General features: G+C 47.3%; 1 protein-coding gene and 1 non-coding gene across 2 annotated transcripts in view; both read left to right on the top strand.

The window, feature by feature from the left end:
* Positions 1 to 1,697: 1,697 nt before the first annotated feature.
* The window catches only part of LOC135812325 (nephrocystin-4-like), a 34,537-nt gene continuing 17,603 nt past the window's right edge, over positions 1,698 to 18,631 (top strand). The window contains exons 1-16 of the mRNA XM_065325702.1: positions 1,698 to 2,273; positions 2,867 to 2,998; positions 3,789 to 3,846; positions 6,360 to 6,474; positions 7,134 to 7,192; positions 7,784 to 7,939; positions 8,378 to 8,430; positions 8,998 to 9,081; positions 9,911 to 9,967; positions 11,240 to 11,596; positions 12,296 to 12,514; positions 13,527 to 13,568; positions 14,646 to 14,902; positions 15,300 to 15,402; positions 16,365 to 16,624; positions 17,680 to 17,928. Coding sequence (XP_065181774.1) covers positions 2,028 to 2,273; positions 2,867 to 2,998; positions 3,789 to 3,846; positions 6,360 to 6,474; positions 7,134 to 7,192; positions 7,784 to 7,939; positions 8,378 to 8,430; positions 8,998 to 9,081; positions 9,911 to 9,967; positions 11,240 to 11,596; positions 12,296 to 12,514; positions 13,527 to 13,568; positions 14,646 to 14,902; positions 15,300 to 15,402; positions 16,365 to 16,624; positions 17,680 to 17,928 — 2,447 coding nt within the window. The 5' untranslated portion in view covers positions 1,698 to 2,027. The remainder of the gene's footprint in view (positions 2,274 to 2,866; positions 2,999 to 3,788; positions 3,847 to 6,359; positions 6,475 to 7,133; positions 7,193 to 7,783; positions 7,940 to 8,377; positions 8,431 to 8,997; positions 9,082 to 9,910; positions 9,968 to 11,239; positions 11,597 to 12,295; positions 12,515 to 13,526; positions 13,569 to 14,645; positions 14,903 to 15,299; positions 15,403 to 16,364; positions 16,625 to 17,679; positions 17,929 to 18,631) is intronic.
* On the top strand, positions 18,510 to 18,591 carry Trnas-cga (transfer RNA serine (anticodon CGA)). The gene has a single exon. It is a non-coding gene; the product is annotated as a tRNA-Ser (tRNA).

Genomic DNA, 18,631 nt, shown 5'->3' with positions numbered 1-18,631 from the left:
AATGTAGGGTGGTGCTCCAAGCATGAGAGAGTCTAGGCAGACCAGACTCCAGAGTGGTCTTCAAAGGCTGTTATGTAGGGTGGTGCTCTAGTTTAATTAACTCTAAGCATGAGAGCGTAGTACTAGGTAGACCAGACTCCAGTGTGGTATTCACAGGCAGTGAATTCCCGTTACCATACTAGGCTGTGGCATGGACAGTACCGTACTGGCAATATATGTTGCCGCGTAACGCGTAACGCAGGGGGGTGCGGCGTAACGCGCGACCAGGCTAGTGCGACAAATTTTCGTTGAGTTCGTAACGCGCGTCCGGCGGGGTGCGGCGATCTTTTCATTGCAAAAAAGGCTGAAAACTGTGAAAGCACGTGTACCGCGTGGTGAAAAGTTCAAAACTGGACGCAGCAGGAAGTCCTGCAATAGCAAAAAAAGGACTGCGGCAATATAGAAACCTGTGTAACGGCTCCTGTGCGACTTTGCATGTAACGCCCTGCGTGCGGTAAACATGTGCCAATGTAACGCTTCATGGCCTCACTGCGGCAACATATATTGCCAGTACGGTAGTACAGTTCTGCCCAATGAAATCCAGTCGCGGCACTCGAGCATGCGCCGGGTGCTGCGCAGCCATACACCTGCGAACAATGCGCTGAGAAATGGAGCAAGGCGCACTCGTTACTTGAGTATTATACGCGACTGGATTGCATTAAGCAGCACTTGCATTGTACAGTCAGACCTCGCTTTATCCGCACACATCCGTTTTCCACCAAAATATCCGGATAGGTGAGGGAACCAAATAATCGAACGCCCATACGTATGTATGCATGACATGGCAATCAGCATTTTCTTCCGGATGGCGAGGGATCCGGATAAAAGAGGACCGGATAAGCGAGGTCTGACTCTATTGTGTAAAACATTGCATGTAATATCATAATAGGTGTGATGTGTCTGTTCAGCGATCGACTGTTGCCCCGTGGACACCCGTTCTCAGTTCGCACACCATCCAGAACTTGAACCTGGTCTTGACTTGTAAAGCATCGACTTCCCGGTTGCTATGAAACAAGATCCCTTGGGTCGCTCTAACCCCGATCACACGGATGAACACCACCTGGCTGCCAGCGGCCTTACAGCTATAATACTGTACTCGTATTCATGTAGTAACAGGCTACTGAAAAAAACTCACCCAAACAGGGGCCCAGTACTGCATGCGGGAGACAAGGACAGTAGACGGAGCTGGCCTGGAGGTGCCTGTAAAATATTACTTACATACATGTAATTTTTTTGTACTTGCCTTGGTGGTCCGGATAAGAAGAGAGATTGTGGAAAACAATCTGTGTTGTCATGACTTTAAAAAAATCTTTCCCGGTTGTGACCATGGGGACTGACTTTCACTGACTCACGTGACGTGACTAAAAATTGAGTCCGTGACCATGGTGACTGTGAGCGATGCAGTGACAACTGATGTATAGCCCGACTATGAGTATGAGTATGACTGATGACTCTGACTCAGTATGCAGCTTCGCGGTGCTGGTGTTGATCTACATGACTGTATACATGTACTTGTCAGTCGGCAGAAAAAGCCCATCGGCATCGCCAGATTATGCAAACAGAAAAAAAGTCAGCCGAACAGCGCCAAGATCAAACTCCACTCGTGCTCAGCATGCCAGTAAACTCTGCACTGAGTCTGTACTGAGTCTGTACTGTAGTGTAGGATACAGTAGCTGTGCGTTCAAGTGTGCTAACGACTAACGTCGTAACGAAGGGAACGAAACTGCTGGGTCGATCCGTTTGTCGAATGAAAGCTCAATGAACTCGAACTATGGTTGGGAGAACATGGAGCTGCTGATGGGTCTAGCTGGGTGGTGAGATTTGCACAGCTGAAGGCAAGGCCAGGCTGAGTGACATTCTGTGTCCAACATTCACAAATAATTAATTGACATTGAATGAACGAAGGAGGAGGAATGGAATAGACGGTTCAGGGGACGTTAGTACTCGACCTGGACCGGTGTGCCTTCTCTACCGGGTAGGCACTAGCTATGTCTTCGACCAGTGAAGCCTGGACGATGACGTTCAGCGCTCAGCACCATGATCAAATCCTCGCCCCGTCGTACGACGCAGCGGCCGATGGTCCCAGGCGGTGCGGCGACGATTCCGTTCCATTCCTACTCTGCGTGAAGAGCTTGCAGGGTCTGTCCGCTAGGCAGGTGTTGCCCGCTAGTAGCGGTGACCCAGCGGAAACTCATATCTCCAGTATGCTGCATAGGTCGCTTTCTGGTCGCAAGGTGAGGACGGCTGGGTGGGTGGGTGGTGGTGGGGTGGCATAAAGTCTTGAGTCTGCTCCTGGTGGGTGCTTTCTCATACAGTACTACAGTACCAAGAGTACAAAACCAAGTGTGCAACTCCTATCTTGAGCTGCGATGGGTTCACCATCCATGAGCTGGTAGATCGTGGAATTGCACACTCTTGGTTACCATGGTTATGTACTCTTGCTAGTATCGTATGCACTTGCAAACCAGGGACTCGTAGCATACAGGGAGACGACAAGAGATCGTAGCATACAGGGAGACGACAAGAGATCGTAGCATACAGGGAGACGACAAGAGATCGTAGTATCCGACACAATGTGCCTTTCAAGCCCGGATCCGTGACTGTTCGACGTGATCCCTGGTCTGTGCAACTTGAGATCGCGCCCTTGACCTGCTGGCCCCAAGCACGACCCAGACAAGCCGACCCGGAGCCAGCTCCTGTAGGAAAGGGCCGATCATTTACCCATGCCCCAATTGCCCGAAAGTTAATATGTGTCCACGAATTTTGTTGACTTGCAGTACTGACCGTATGTTGTTTTGTCTCCATATTCCCTGCGCAATGCATACAGGATTCCGTTACGTCACAGAAGACGCTACGCGTGTCGATGAGTATGTTCTCAGCTGACCGTGGTACTTTCCTGGGCAGAACATGGAGTGGTGATGCGGTACTCTGGGAAGACCAGAGCTCCGCAATACAGCAGGTCAGATGTGTGTGTGTGTGTTTGTGTGTGTGTGTGTGTGTGTGTGTGTGTGTGTGTGTGTGTGTGTGTGTGTGTGTGCATGTGTGTGTGTGTGTGAGTGTGTGTGTGTGTGTGTGTGCGTGTGTGTGTGCGTGCGTGTGTGCGTGCGCGTGCATCTGTTCAATCTCTGGACATCGACTGGCCCAGTGAAAGTCTAGTGACCAGCAAAACATGGGAAATGTGTGATACAAGGAAAAAATTGGAGGCATATCCAATTTCGAAAGAAGTGACAGCACCGGCGCAATCCACACAGTCAAGTAAGCCAATTTAGTAACCGAACATTTTCGGTCCCTTCTCATCATTGGTTAAGTACAGGGAATAATGATGAGAAGGGAACGAAAATGTTCGGTTACTAAATTCACTTTACTTGACTGTGTGGATTGCGCCGGTGCTGACACCCTTTCTTTCGAAATGTGTGATTTGTGTTTTGTGTGTGTTTTGTGCGCGTGCTTGTGTGTGTGTGTGTGTGTGTGTGTGTGTGTGTGTGTGTGTGTGTGTGTGTGTATGTGTTTGGTCAATTCTTCAGCCTTGAAAGCTGTTGAATGGTGCAATCCTAGTACAAGTTGCTATGGCTTCTGCTGTAGCATTGCAATCATCGCCTCCGGCGATGGTCGTCAAATGGTCAAGTGGTCAAATGGTGTGTGTCTACATGTTTGAATGTTGATGTGTCTCCATATGCATGTATGTGTATGTGTGTTTCTGCTTGTGTATGTGCATGTGCGCATGCGTATGTGTATGATTGCCTGTATAGAACGTGGTTTTCCACACAAGCTGCCAGGATCTGTCGTGTCACATTGTTCTAGAGTTAGGTAAGTAGCAGGCCTACAGGAACCTGTCCAGTTGGTCTGGTTATAACCGGACCAATTTTTTCGGCCACCAACACAATCATGTTTACTACTGTGGAGGTCATGTGTACCAGCCATATACTACACAAACTGTATGAACGGCCATGATGCTACCGGACCCATCAACAACTGTTTCCAGCGGTCCTGAGTAGCACAGTCAGCCCTCCCGTAACCGCCACACATCCGTTTTCCACAAGAAAATCTCCGGATAGGCGAGGAAACACGATAACTGAACACACCATGGCATGCTGTATATGCACATGGCATATCAAAAAGGGTGGTATCGTACATACATGGGGTGGCATATCAACATGGGGTGGCATCGTACATACATGGGGTGGCATCGTACATACATGGGGTGGCATCGTACATACATGGGGTGGTATCGTACATACATGGGGTGGCATATCAACATGGGGTGGCATATCAACATGGGGTGGCATCGTACATACATCTATACAGGTCCTATACAGTAAACTGACTAGTTGACTTTTGTTATTAGTTTGCTTTACACCTGTTATAAGTCATTACGTATGATTTATAATGCAGTGGCAGTACCAGGCGTGGGCCATCCCCTGGATTATCAAAATGGGTGCCTTATCATTTTTCTGTTGTTTTTACACTTCTTCGTGTTTTAAGTAAAAAACAAAACAAAACAAAAACTAGTTGACTAGCGTATACAATATGTAAAACAAGCCAGAAAAATGACAAGTGCATGCAACTGAGTGCTATCCGCATGCATCCAGCAGGTCGAGGACCTCATTTGCTTGTACAACTCCCTGATTCAAGCTTCTGCAAGCCACGCGCAACCGGATACCACGAAGCGTTTTGTACACATTTCAACCAGTTTGTACACAAAGTCATGCACCGGTATGCGGATCGCGTTGTATGCGTAACGTATGCTGCACATCGGTAGCCAGTGATTTTCTTCCGGATGGCGAGGGTTCCGGATAAAAGCTGACCGGATAAGCGAGGTCTGAGTGTAGCACTGGCAGCTTGGTAATACCAACACACACATAACATACAGATACAGGAGTGTAAACAATGCTTCCACACATTCTGTGTTTTCATGCTGTGTATTCAGTGGTAACACAGTTAGGGCTGAAACAATTATACCGATAACTCCCTGCTAGCATTCGTGACGTCTCCTCCCGACCTGCTTTCAAACAAGAAATCTGCTCACTGCTGATTAACTCAATCTGCTCCTGCAGCGCTCACCCTCTCCCATACTTGTAAAATTCAAAGTGATGTAAATCACGTTCCAACTGCATAACCCACAATCTCACCTTCTCATAAATTTATCTCTTATTGGCGATGGTGCCATCGTGAGAATAAAGAATTCAAACAAACTCGCATATCGATCGTTAAGAGTGCATAATCGTTAGCGTTCAAAACGAGTGCTAACGATTGCTTATGCATGTATATCAGTGACAGCCCTTGCACTCCATCCGATAGTGGATACGAGTGCAACCATGTACTTCCAAGCGCAGTAAAATTGATTTGTGGCTTTGAAAGAGATCGGGAGAGAAGACTTTGCCCTTTTGGTTCATTTGTAGGAGAAGTCGGAGATGAGAAAAGTTGCCAGAGGGTGATGACAAGATTCTTTGCTCTAGAAACAACATGAAAATCTCTACTTGAGTACTAGTAGTTCATGTTCGATAGAGCTAACAAAAATCGATAAAACCAATTATTATATCTGTTGTGAACCCTCTGGTTCTCTAAAGTGTCAGGAACGAACGACTCCACACGGCACGAGGACAACTATTTATTCTCAACAGTACATTTCACTTCCATCGACTAATAACAATGAATGAAATGAATAATTAACACTAAAACAACCAGGTAGTTATAGCGTGAAAATGACAGCGTATATGAGAAAAGCATACACATACAACATACAACTACAGCGCACACAGCAAACCGCACATAGCGCATATAGCGTATACTACGTCGTAATCATCAGCGGTACGGCGGAGTCGGGATACAACTGCATTGAAACGAACACAATGTCATAAGCGAGAAGGCCTTTCACTCTCGAGAACTTGTGGTTTCACAACAATATCGATCGTTAATGACATTGGCTGATCGTTAGGAGTTATGGAATGATCGTTTCAGCCCTAGCTAACACTTGTTTTCGACAATACCCATGAATGATACAGAATTCAGTTCAACACAGTGACATCAGCACAGTGTTATCTCAGCTTCTCTAGGACGATGGCACCACACGGGAGTGATGGAGTGGCTTTCTTTGGGTTTTCAGAAATATAACTCCCTCCCTAATTGTCTAACTCGGATGGTGAGCCAAATAAATTATGGTGAAAACAGGAGGACAAAATCACGGAGGACAAAATGTGATTTTGTCGCACTCGCTGATTGTATAAGATCTGGTTACATTGGTGGACAGTTAGTCATAACTCGTAACATTTTGTCCTCCTTTTTTTCTCCCTAATTGTCCTTTCTCTTTCATCCTTATGTAGTCCTTGGGGATCGTACAGGACCAGTATGTATTGGCTGGACGTTTATCCCACTGGCCGAACTGTTCAACGCAGCTATGGCTGAAGACGGTGATACATCGGCCACCATGCCTCTCAGGTACTGATTGGACATGTAGACTATGTAGTGAAACCTGTCTAAGACGACCACTCAAGGGACCTTGAAGATGTAGTTGCTGTGTACAGGTGATCTCCTTATCCAGGTTCATTTGCTTCGAAAAAAGCTGTGTGGGACCCTGGCTAGCGCCAGACGTTACTGAAGTAACGTCTTTTGCATAGCTACGGGAATAACATGCCTGGCCCTAGCTGTAGTGGTCGTCTGGGTCAAGCAGTCGTCTTGATAGTTTATTTATTTATTTTTTTACAGCAGATGTACAAGTACACAGTAGACTGTTACTTCTCTGTTACCATAGTGACCAATGCGGAAAACTGCAGATTTTCCTTACAACTAAGGTGGAACGAGGCTTTGCTATGACTCACTTTTCATGCTAACGCAATCATCAGGCAATGAGCATTCTGATATCAAAGGGAGAAAATAAGCTGGATGTATTGTACTCAATGCTTCAGATACTTTTATATGCTGTTTAGGACAATGGGATGAATCGCGCCTTTTCCGTGCAAGAACTTGCTAAAACTGATTTTCTCTTGGCATTCGCTACATAGTAATGATGTAGGTGGTTGTCTGACAATGCCCTAGCTCACTCAGTTGTTCACTTGATGTTTGTCTTCACCTCCGGCCATTCGGTTGCTTTGTCTTAGGTTGAAGCTGTACCACGGTACACCTCGGTGTTTGCTGTTCATGGAGTCACCCTACGATAGTAAGTAACTACAAGTACTAGCCACAGGCCGTGGTATGTTGGGGACGTTTGTAGCCTTTGGGAATTGCTCTCTTTGCATCTCATGCCTTTGCAGGGGTGCCGGAAGGTATTTAGGGTGGCACCGTCCATCACCCCAACGGTACAATTTACTCGTGAAGTTGAGGAGGCTCCCCTGAAATTTTCCGAGATTTAGAGCCCAATCCTTCAGCGCATATTCTTGATTCACGGGGTACCTGGGACAAAAAGTTGTACGGTCAATATCGTAGTGACCGCAGCGTGTCCAACGCCCCTGCTTTGGTTTCACGTACCGTCAACCTTATGAATAGTGACCGGCTTGGTACAACAACAAGAACAACAACAGTTACCCATGAATATTGATCTCGGGTTTGTGGGCATGCGTGTGTGCATGCGTGTGTGCATGCATCCGTATGTGACCGCTTACACATCTCCGCACCGCACACAGGGACCAGCTACTTAAACATCAAACTGGTTCTTCACTGAGTATCTTGCAATAATGCAGTCATAAGGAGACCAAGCTTGCGTAATGCTTCCGTATTCCTTTCCTCCATAACCGTACATGTTTGCCTGTAGGTGAGCGTCGTCTGGTGTCACGCATCGGTACAGAGCTGATCTGCTCTCTAAGCATCCACACAGCGCTGTTCCAAGCCATGTCGTACATCAGTGCTGATACATTCTACGCTGCCGGTGCTATTGTGCCGGGACTACGGCTGCCCTCAGCCAACACAGGTCTGTCATTGAAATAGCTGGGTATTGGGTTATCAAAATTCATTGAATCGTGTTTTAACAGTTATACTGGTGAATCAACTGAACACGAACGTGTGGGGACGAGAGAATGTTTCCTTTGACTGATATATCGTTCTTCTCACGATGGCTCTAGCCAATAAGGGAGCTAGAAATCTGCGCTGGCAAGCAGGTTGTAGTGGGTAGGATGTGTAGTATGGGCTATCGTAAAATAGGGAATATGTTTGTTAGAAATGTGTGTTCAAGTACTGCTCGGTTTTGGATATCAGGAACCGTTCACGGTTATGACTTGCTGATTCCTATTTGCAGCTACCACCATATCAACTTTGATGTGTCTGGTTGTGTGTGTGTGTGTGTGTGTGTGTGTGTGTGTGTATGACGGTGTGGTCGTATGTGTATGTGTGTCTGGATGTGCATGTGCAGCTCCGTTGCAACGTCCCAAGCTTCTTCCCACTCACTCGGTAACCCTACACAAGGTACGGCGGAATGGTGGACTGTATGGCGGCCACTCCTGTTACTCGCGTTTTTTTAGAGCAAATACAATCAATTTCTAGTGTGTCCTCAGTAAAGAGATTTTACGGAAAGCAAATTGATTGATTTTGCTTGCATACTTGTCAGGTAGGCAGGAAAATGGGATGGTCAAAGACCTCGATTAAGAAACAGAGACGGCACCAGGTTCAAGTCCTGCTTGGAAGCAGAAGGATGTTTTTCCAGCCATGCTGCGACCCACAGTTAATTGAGAATTCGTGGCCTGGCGTGAGGGAACCATGGATGCTGCAGTGAATGGGATTTTCGGTTTTTGACCACTTTGTGGTGGGTCTGATCAACTCACCTCCCACCGCTTTAGGAGCTGTATCTGCGCCTTGATCCCTGAAGGTGGTGGCGTTTCTACGGTTGCGAAAAACTCTCTAGCCGAGTGTGACACGAACCATGACATTTTATGATTATTTTGTATACTTGTCACGTTACTCGTGTGTGTAAGTGTATACGTGTGTGTGTGTACGTGTGTGTGTGTGTGTTTACTTGTGTGTGTACCCCTGCAGCTGCAGCTGAGACCCACCTTACTGTCCATGGATGAACTGGAAGAGCAGGTGACCAGTGCTGCCGTGCGATTGGCCGTTGCCAAGGTGAGTATCATGTGACATGTGTGACATGTGTGGCTTGTGTGGAGCGTGACTAGTTTGTCCAGTGCTTTAGAAGCAAGTATTGCTGGAGGGTTTGAATGCTTTCAGTCAAGGTTCTCACACTATCGCCAGCCAATGCAAGCGTGGGCAGATGTTGCGTGTTTGCTTACCACTACAGTGTACCACTATAGGGCAAGTCTCTTTTTTGGGGCAAGTCTCTTTTTTGGGGCAAGTCTCTTTTTTGGGGCAAGTCTCTTTTTTGGGGCAAGTCTCTTTTTTGGGGCAAGTCTCTTTTTTGGGGCAAGTCTCTTTTTCGTTGTAACATCTCACTACATGTACTGCTGTTAGGCTGGTGTATACAGTCATGTACATGCATTCTTGTATGCACGTCTGCATGCACACTCAAACATGTACATACATTCTTGTATGCACGTCTGCATACACACTCAAACATGTACATACATTCTTGTATGCACGTCTGCATACACACTCATACATGTACATACATTCTTGTATGCACGTCTGCATACACACTCATACATGTACATACATTCTTGTATGCACGTCTGCATACACACTCATACATGTACATGCATTCTTGTATGCACGTCTGCATGCACACTCAAACATGTACGTGCACACACATATTATGTACATACACACTCGCCCCCTCCTCCTCCGCCTCCCCCCCCCCCACACACACATACACTCACCCACGCCCACAATTATAATAGTGACTTGGCTCCTGAATCTGTACGAGTTCTGCTGCGACGTAATCTGTCATACTTGCCCGCACTGTTTGTGTTTCTTTTCCGTTTTCTGTGTGTACCAGTCTCTCTTTCCGAATATGGATGTAGTGTCAGCTACGGTCCTGGAGAGAAGGCTCAAGGTACGCACGTTTTTTCATTTTTTTACTATCAACACAGCCCTGCTGGAACACAGGTGGAGAACAAAAAGAAACGAGGAACAGGACAAAACATAGGGGATGTAGGGACGACGTGCCGATGTGCTGGGAGCAATTCAACCAACCAGAGGTATTGGCGTCAACGTTGCAACTAGGCATCGACAAAATGGGGGGGGGGGGGGGTTGCACAAGAACAACTGCAAAACAAACAGAAGCTAGAGAATACCACAAAAATACTTGGTGCGAAATAATGAGAAGAACTATTGCGAAGTGTATGTACTTCATTGAAGTAGCAAACATACAATACAAACGCTGAGACTCGAGTCAGAGTGAAGTCTACCATGGGCTACCGTGCGTAGTCTAGTCGTCGTCAGCAACACGGTACAATGTTTATGCATTCAAATTGAGAGATCTAAGTCGAGTCGCGCGTGTGCGGTATGTACCGCACCAGGGAGTCGTATAAACCCCTCTCTGCAGCTCACGGACTTCGCCCGCCCGCGAATATTCGAATTTTCGAACCTTCCACCTAGATTTTAGCCGATCGGTTATTTTTGAGGTCGAAGAGATCGAGGAAACTCTAACTGTATTGTAGTGTAGGACCTCTCTAACTGTATTGTAGTGCAGGACCTCTCTAACTCTATTGTAGTGTAGGACCTCTCTAACTCTATTGTAGTGTAGGACCTCTCTAACTCTATTGTAGTGTAGGACCTCTCTAACTGTATTATAGTGTAGGACCTCTCTAACTGTATTATACATGTATCTAATTGCAGTTCTGGAATGGACAGCAGCCAACACAGTTGTTTCATATCTATCACATGACCTCGTGGGACAGACATGTTGGTTTCAACTCCACTCAACCCCCTGCATCTATGGGTCACATGATGTCGGTGGCCATGTTGGTTCCACTATACACATGACATGGTCACTTCCTACACACACATAGTCACATGACAAAGATTTGAACCACTGTACAGCACGGACAATGATGTCACAATGCATGCCTGACATAGGGTTATACTTATAGGGTACAAGGTTCTGGCCAAGGGATGGGGAGGGGGGGGGGGAGGTAGGGGGCTCCACCCCCCCCCCCTCCCCTCCCCCACCCAATACACCCCGACTGCCCCCACAATATTTTCCCGTCTCGAACCCCGGTCTACCTTGTACGCAATCTGTGTGTGTGTGTGTGTGTGTGTGTGCCTGTGCGTGTGTGTGTGTGTGTGTGTGTGTGCATGTGCGTGCGTGTGTGTGTGAATGCAGATAGCGTATCACAATGGACACGCGTTTGTTCGAGAACCACAGACGGTGCTGCTTGACGTGACTGTCGGCAAACCCAGCAGCAGAGGCTCTGTTTCACGCAAGTCAACAGTCTCCCCTGGTAACGCACCCAGCGGGGCAGCGTCGTCATCGTTACGGGGCAGTCGGCGCTTGGCAACGCAGTCGTCCGTTTCGCCCGATTCCATTCTGCAGTTGTCAGGGCAACTGGAGGTTCATGACGTCATGGAGTCGGATCAGTTTGCGCTGGTGTTCCTGCTGGAGTATGTCGTCTCCCTTCGGTCCACCGTGCAGCCTCCTAGCAACCCAGCTGCCTTGGCAACCAAGTCATCAATTCACAAAGTGAGTATGCGTGGGTGGGTGGGTGTGACCAGTTTTGGCAGTGAGCAACAAGTGTGTTTGTGTGTATACTTGTATAATTATGTGTGTGTGTGTGTGTGTGTGTGTGTGTGTGTGTGTGTGTGTGTGTGTGTGTGTGTGTGTGTGTGTGTGTGTGTGGAACTACCGGAGCGTCGGCACCGGCGGAGGGATGTTGTGCCGCGCATTGTGACAGGTGTGGTCGCTGCTTTCGCGGTGTCCGGGGACGGGGAAGGCATCGCTGTTCAAGGGTGGCGCATAGACCAACAGCAGAGGAGCGCTCAGCCTTCCAGCACGTGTGCATATGCGGCAAGCGGATGCGACTACCCGTGCACCTGGAGCGTCATCGAGCGTCGTGTCCTCTCTCTCTCTCTTCTCAAGTTTCCCAGTGATGGGATCACGTGACCCTTTTGCGGCAGTGACTCTACAGGACAAGACAGGACAGGTGTGTGTGTGTGTGTGTGTGTGTGTGTGTGTGTGTGTGTGTGTGTGCGTGCGTGTGTGTGTGTGTGCACGTGTGCATGTGTGTGTGTGTGTGTGTGTGTGTGTGTGTACGTGTGTGTGTATGTGTGTGTGTGTGTGTGTGTGTGTGTGTGTGTGTACGTGTGTGTGTGTGTGTGTGTGTGTGTGTGTGTGTGTGTGTGTGTGTGTGTCGCACTTACATGTATTATGCTGCTACTGCAGAAAGTCTCCCGTGCTAATTCCGTAGCAACAAACCCCAAGGAGATCATCTCTATTCCCGTAGCACACAACGCATGGTCATTCCCAGCCGCTGGTGCCATGGCAACCGCACGAAGTCCGGACGGTAGCGGTCGCCAGGCAACACTTTGCTTGCTGTCGTCATGTCGAGTAGATGCAGGGAATTTGTTTGTTGTCAGCACTGCTCAAGATACCAACCAAAAGGTGAATGCTCTCTTGAACCCAGAATATATTCAGCCGGGTTTTGAGTATTTCTGTCGGATTTAGCATTGATATTTGTGCAATTATGCTGGTCTAAATCCCAATTCCGGCCAAATTATGCAATGTAATTGGGTATTTGAGCCTAATGCGGCCAAAAATGGACGTGGAAAGGGGTCGGAGATCAACTATTTTTTGACTGGACTGTAGGCATGGGGTTTTGAGTAGAATCCCGGCCTTAACATATTGTCTGTACGTACAGTTAAACCTGTCAATGTGACCACTCGGATAAGGCGACCACTTCAACCAGGATCAAGAGATGCTATTTCCAGTCGAATGACCCTGGATAAGGAGACCGCCTGGTAACAGAGACCATGTGTTCAAGGTCCCTTGAGCGGTCGTCACCTTAGACAGGTTTAACTGTATTACATTGAGACATTGTCTGATGATCGCTGACATGCGTGAAACTTCAAGTTACAGCTACTCAGCCCTTCACATTCACTGTATGTGTGTTGTAGTACGTTATGCCTTATAAGGCATCTACTACATGTGTATGCAGCTCTGTACATTCGCACATCAAGCACTCTACTTCGAGCTGCGTCAGCCGGCCTTGTCTGTAATCACAATACTGCAGTTGGCATGTGAAGCGAAGGACAGGATTTTACTTAAAACCCATAACTGTCTATTGGACGTAGTTAATTAATAAATAATGATTATACATGTCAAGGTTTCTGGAACGCTCTTGCCAGCTTGTTGCATGTCACGAGCAGCCCATACTAACTAAGGATATGTGTGTGTGTGTGTGTGTGTGTGTGTGTGTGTGTGTGTGTGTACGTGTGTGTGTGTGTACGTGTGTGTGTGTATGTGTGTGTGTGTGGGGGGGGGGGGGGTATGTGTGTGTGTGTGTGTGTACGTGTGTGTGTGTGCGTGCATGTGTGTGTGTACGTGTGTACGTGTGTGTACGTGTGGGCGTGCATGCATGTGTGTGTATTCACTTGCTCTTCAATGTTGCTCGCAGAGTATACAGGGTATGATGTTGGAATTCCAGTACTCTCAACTTGTAAGTAGAATGAGTGAGTGCCAGTACTCTCAACTTGTAAGTAGAATGAGTGAGTGCCAGTACTCTCAACTTGTAAGTAGAATGAGTGAGTGCCAGTACTCTCAACTTGTAAGTAGAATGAGTGAGTGCCAGTACTCTCAACTTGTAAGTAGAATGAGTGAGTGCCAGTACTCTCAACTTGTAAGTAGAATGAGTGAGTGCCAGTACTCTCAACTTGTAAGTAGAATGAGTGAGTGCCAGTACTCTCAACTTGTAAGTAGAATGAGTGAGTGCCAGTACTCTCAACTTGTAAGTAGAATGAGTGAGTGCCAGTACTCTCAACTTGTAAGTAGAATGAGTGAGTGCCAGTACTCTCAACTTGTAAGTAGAATGAGTGAGTGCCAGTACTCTCAACTTGTAAGTAGAATGAGTGAGTGCCAGTACTCTCAACTTGTAAGTAGAATGAGTGAGTGCCAGTACTCTCAACTTGTAAGTAGAATGAGTGAGTGCCAGTACTCTCAACTTGTAAGTAGAATGAGTGAGTGCCAGTACTCTCAACTTGTAAGTAGAATGAGTGAGTGCCAGTACTCTCAACTTGTAAGTAGAATGAGTGAGTGCATAGCACTATAGTATATACCTCTACACTCCGTTCCAAAGAGCAAGCTGGAGAAACTAGGAGCTGGACTTGAATCACTAGGGGGGGGGGGGGGGTTGCAGAGCCATTGGAAGCTGCCCTGTTGTATAACGATCTATTGTTTTCCTGTGTGATGGCATTCTCCAAACTGTCTTCGTCTAGTCGCGTGCATGTGTGATATGAGCATGTTGTTATTTCTAACACCTTTCTATTTACAGTATTTAATTTCAGTTTCTTTGGTTGTATCCTTAGTTCCGTATTTTTTCCCACTGATGATAGGAACAAGAAAATCGATTCTGGGTTTTCAATAATATTTTTGTTATAAAATACACAGTAAATACATGTCAAACAAGTAACGTAGTTGCGTGATGTCTGCGGCCTTCATCCTATTCATAGCTATACAAGTGTATGGGTTCAGTTATTTCTCTCTCTCTCTCTCCTGTCTTTGTCTTCTCAACACACAGTCTCCATTCTCCACAATGAGTTCAGCCACACCGCTGGGCACACAGCGATCAACCCAGCCATCACCATTGCTGGACCAAACCACCATTGCTACCGGCACTGCAGTGCTGGGAGCTACAGCGGCATCACGACGAGATGCCAGTCAACGTCGCAAAGACTGGCGCACATCCACGGTGGAACCGGAAGTGTTGCCAAAGGACATTGTTGCCGTGGGCGATTCACTGGCGTTTGATCGAGACGAACTTCTACCCTTGGCGGAGTAAGTCCATATTTCCAAAAGTTGTGGAAGTCTAGTAGCATGCTTTGGTTGTGCTTTGTAATGATATTTTTAATATGATTTGACGGAAGTGCGGACAATGCAAAGTTTGAATGAAGTGAATGAATACTTGCTCTTGTCCATGCATTTACACAGTGCGCTAACCCAGCCATTTAGATAGCAGTGAGTCTAATGCTGTATTTCTGCTGCAGACATGTGTGTCTGTGTGTCTGTCTGACCGCCTGTCTGTATATATGTACACTTATGTATGTCTGTTTGTCTGTTTGTCTGTTTGTCCATCTCTTTGCTTGTGTGCCTACCTATCCGTCCATCCGTCCGTTCATCTGTCCGTCCGTCTGTCTGTCTGCACACATGTCTGTATTTGCTGAACGTGTTTCAGCCATGGCACCAGCACTGCACAGTCCTCCTATCCCAGCACAGCACAGTCCTCCTATCCCAGCACAGCACAACACTCAACAATGGCTACTGCAACACACAGTGAAGTAAGAAATGAAAAAAAAACGGAAAGGGGAAAGGTGGTGGGAAGGGGGAGAGGAAAAGGAAATGGGAAAAGGGGAAAGAGCGAAGGGGAGGGGGGGGGGGCTGTCCATGCAACACATACCAGGGTCACATGGCTATAGAGTGAAACCAGTCATTTCCGAACACCCTTGCTTGGTGCAGTGGAAACTGTCCTGATATGACAGGATTCTGCTTAGTCCAGGCATGCACGTTCAATCCACAGCACTTTGGTGCATGAAGATTTGTCCGGTCAATACAGGATTCCGCTTAGTACAGGGTCCGGTCAATACAGGATTCCACTTAGTACAGGGTCCGGCAAACACTTGTTTCACAGTATTGTCCATCGTTGATTCTGTTGAAAGGTAGTCCATTTGAACTCTGACCACATAAGTCAGGTTTTGCATTCCGAATTTCGGTTCGGCATTCTTCGGTCATTTGTCGAACATCAAATGTCGAATTTTTGAACGAACGTTTGTTTTGCAAGTCGATCATCATGTGTTTTAATTTCGTGAGCTCCAGCATCACCAACGTCCTGTTTGGTGTTCCTTTTCTTGCTGATTCCAACGAACCTTTGATGGACCAAAGAGTCGAGAGCCAAATCTGCCTCCTCAGTTGCCTCAGAAGAACTAACTCCATGGCATGTTAAAGTCAAATTTTATGCATATCGCCTTGTCTTTTCAGCCACACAAATGATGGTGAGAACACTCCAGGCGAAAGGGAGTAGACTGGCAATGGATAGGAGCAATCAGAGGTAGCTGATGATGCTGATGTCGCCAAAGACGGCTGCGAAGCCATGCCGAGATAAGAAACCTCTTTGGATAAATCACCCGCTAGCACTCTTCTACAATGAAATTCTTCCGAAAAATACTTTCGACATTGACTTTGGTTAATCACCAAAATGGGATTGCTTTGTTGTGTTCTGTATCCTTTGTCCTATTTCCCTCAGTCTGATCTGCAGCAGCCAGGTGCCACGTCACTACGGGCAACCGATCACCGCCGTGACACTCTGGAAGAGTCCATGGAGCAGGTAACCATGGTGACTACCTACACCACGGCAGCATCGGCCAGTGCAGCGGGTAGCAGAAGACATGCCGCGGGACTAGCTGCCACCAGTATCGGTGCTGATCGCCATGACAACCAAGCGTCGGAGTTCCCGGCAGCAGCACGGCAGCAGGCAATGCCCCATCCTGCACCAATGATAAGCGGGTAAGGTTCATAGCAAGAGTCCATATCCCCCAAGAGTGTGCAACTGGCATTGAAGGACACAATGAAGGAATTCCGCCGAGTGGACTTCCATACAGGGACTGATCAGGAGTTGCACACTCTTGGGGATTATGAGCTCTTGTTGATAGTTGACAAAACCAGAATAGCCCAGAGGGGAATGCAGCATCTAATAGTGAGGGATGAGTTTCACTGAGCCACTGGCACACAGGTAGTGAGGGATGAGTCCCATGGTCACTCGCACATAGGCTGAAAACCCGCCCAGTCGTCACACCCATGTGCCTCTTGTGAAGTTGTGCCTGGCCACCGTTGAAATTCCCAGTTGACTGTGGTTAGTAGCGCAGCTGGAAATCCGCTCCCAGGCAGGACTTGAACTAGGTACCTCTTGCTTCTAGGTATCATGGTCCTAGGTCAAGGCACTGTGCCTGCTGCTTGGCTGTGGCATTCTGGAAGAGGCTGCCGTCGTGAGCTCAATCGGAAATGGAGACGGCATATGCTATTGTTTTAAACAATCAACACCTCTCTAAGCGTGGGAGTGTGGGTAATGGGGTGAGCAGTTAACAGTGCATTCATATCCAAGTCTCAGAGAATGCATGGACAGACGCACAGACATGGACAGACGCACAGACATGGACAGACGCACAGACGCATGCATATCTCTCAGAGAATGCAGTGCACACTTGTAAGTCATTTTCGGCATTGGCCTCAAGTTTCACAGCGAAAACCAAAATCGAATTCGGTAGAATTGACTCATCCATACATCCGTTTTGCTGGGCCTCTGCTTGTTGCAACGTGCATGCTTCCGTATATGTCTACGCGTGTGTGTGTATGTCCATGTGCGTGCGCAATGCCGTGTGTGTATGTGTGTGTGTGTGTTCATGTCTGTGCGTCTATGCGTCGGTCCATGTCCGTGCATCTTTCCATGTGTGCATGTTTCTCCATATGTGTATGTGTGAGCATGTCCATATGTGCATGGTATGTGCATGCATGTGCATACTTGTATAATTATGCCCATGCATATACATGTCCGTTTTTTTCAGATTTTCTTCCATCGGTGTACTACCCCGCTCATTACTATCCCTACTCAACAGCAGCATATTTCCACCCATACAACCAACACTAACCACCGCACCTGGTATTGCCAGTGAGGGCAGCGGCAGTGGTGGTGGTGGTGTTTGTGCTATGGTGGAGGTGTCACCAGAACCTGACACCATGGCAAGTGTGCTGAGAGAACACGAGGACAAGCTGCAGAGCAATGAAATCGTCTTGCAGATATTAGCATTGTCAGGGTAAGACATGAGCTGCCATACACTGCCATACGCTGCTGTATTCGTGTGTACTGTATCTTCGGCAATACTGGCTGAGGTGCTGCCTAGTTTGCGAGCCCTGAAATTTCATCCAAGTTTGAAAATCCCCCCCCCCCCTCTCTCAAAAAATACCTGAAATGGCGTGGTGCTTATTTCAAAAAGGCGGCATTAACCTTGTGATCTTGTAGTTTGAGTATGATCTGCTCAAGCTGTCTACTGGCTGTTTTGAGCATCCACTTGGTTTGAGCAAGGATATACGACTTGGATGTCATGACATCAGATAAGCAACAGAATATGGCATCTGAGTCAAATTGGATCCCCCCTGCCCCCCCCCCCCCCCCCTGACAGTAACGAAGTACACCCAATCGCATTTCTCCAACTTTTTTTGCTGAACTACTGCACCCATACAAAACGATAAATGAACGGGAGTTTGTTTGATGGTACTTTGAAGTATGTAATGTATGGTTATTTTGCCCGTACAAGAGGCATTTGTGCCGCGATCCCAACAGAATTTGGTAATGTCCTGGTTTTGGGTAGTCGACAGCACACTCACACCAGATCAAGCAGTGGTGGCCGAGTGGTTAAGGCGATTGACTCGAAATCAATTGGGCTCTGCCCGCACAGGTTCGAATCCTGTTCACTGCGATTGTCTGTTTTTTTTTCTTCTCTCTTACTTTCTCTCCTG

This window comes from Sycon ciliatum, chromosome 3, assembly GCF_964019385.1.
Source record: "Sycon ciliatum chromosome 3, ocSycCili1.1, whole genome shotgun sequence".
NCBI lineage: Eukaryota > Metazoa > Porifera > Calcarea > Leucosolenida > Sycettidae > Sycon > Sycon ciliatum.
Note: the sequence above shows the minus strand (reverse complement) of the source record. Positions and strands in the feature narration are given on the sequence as shown.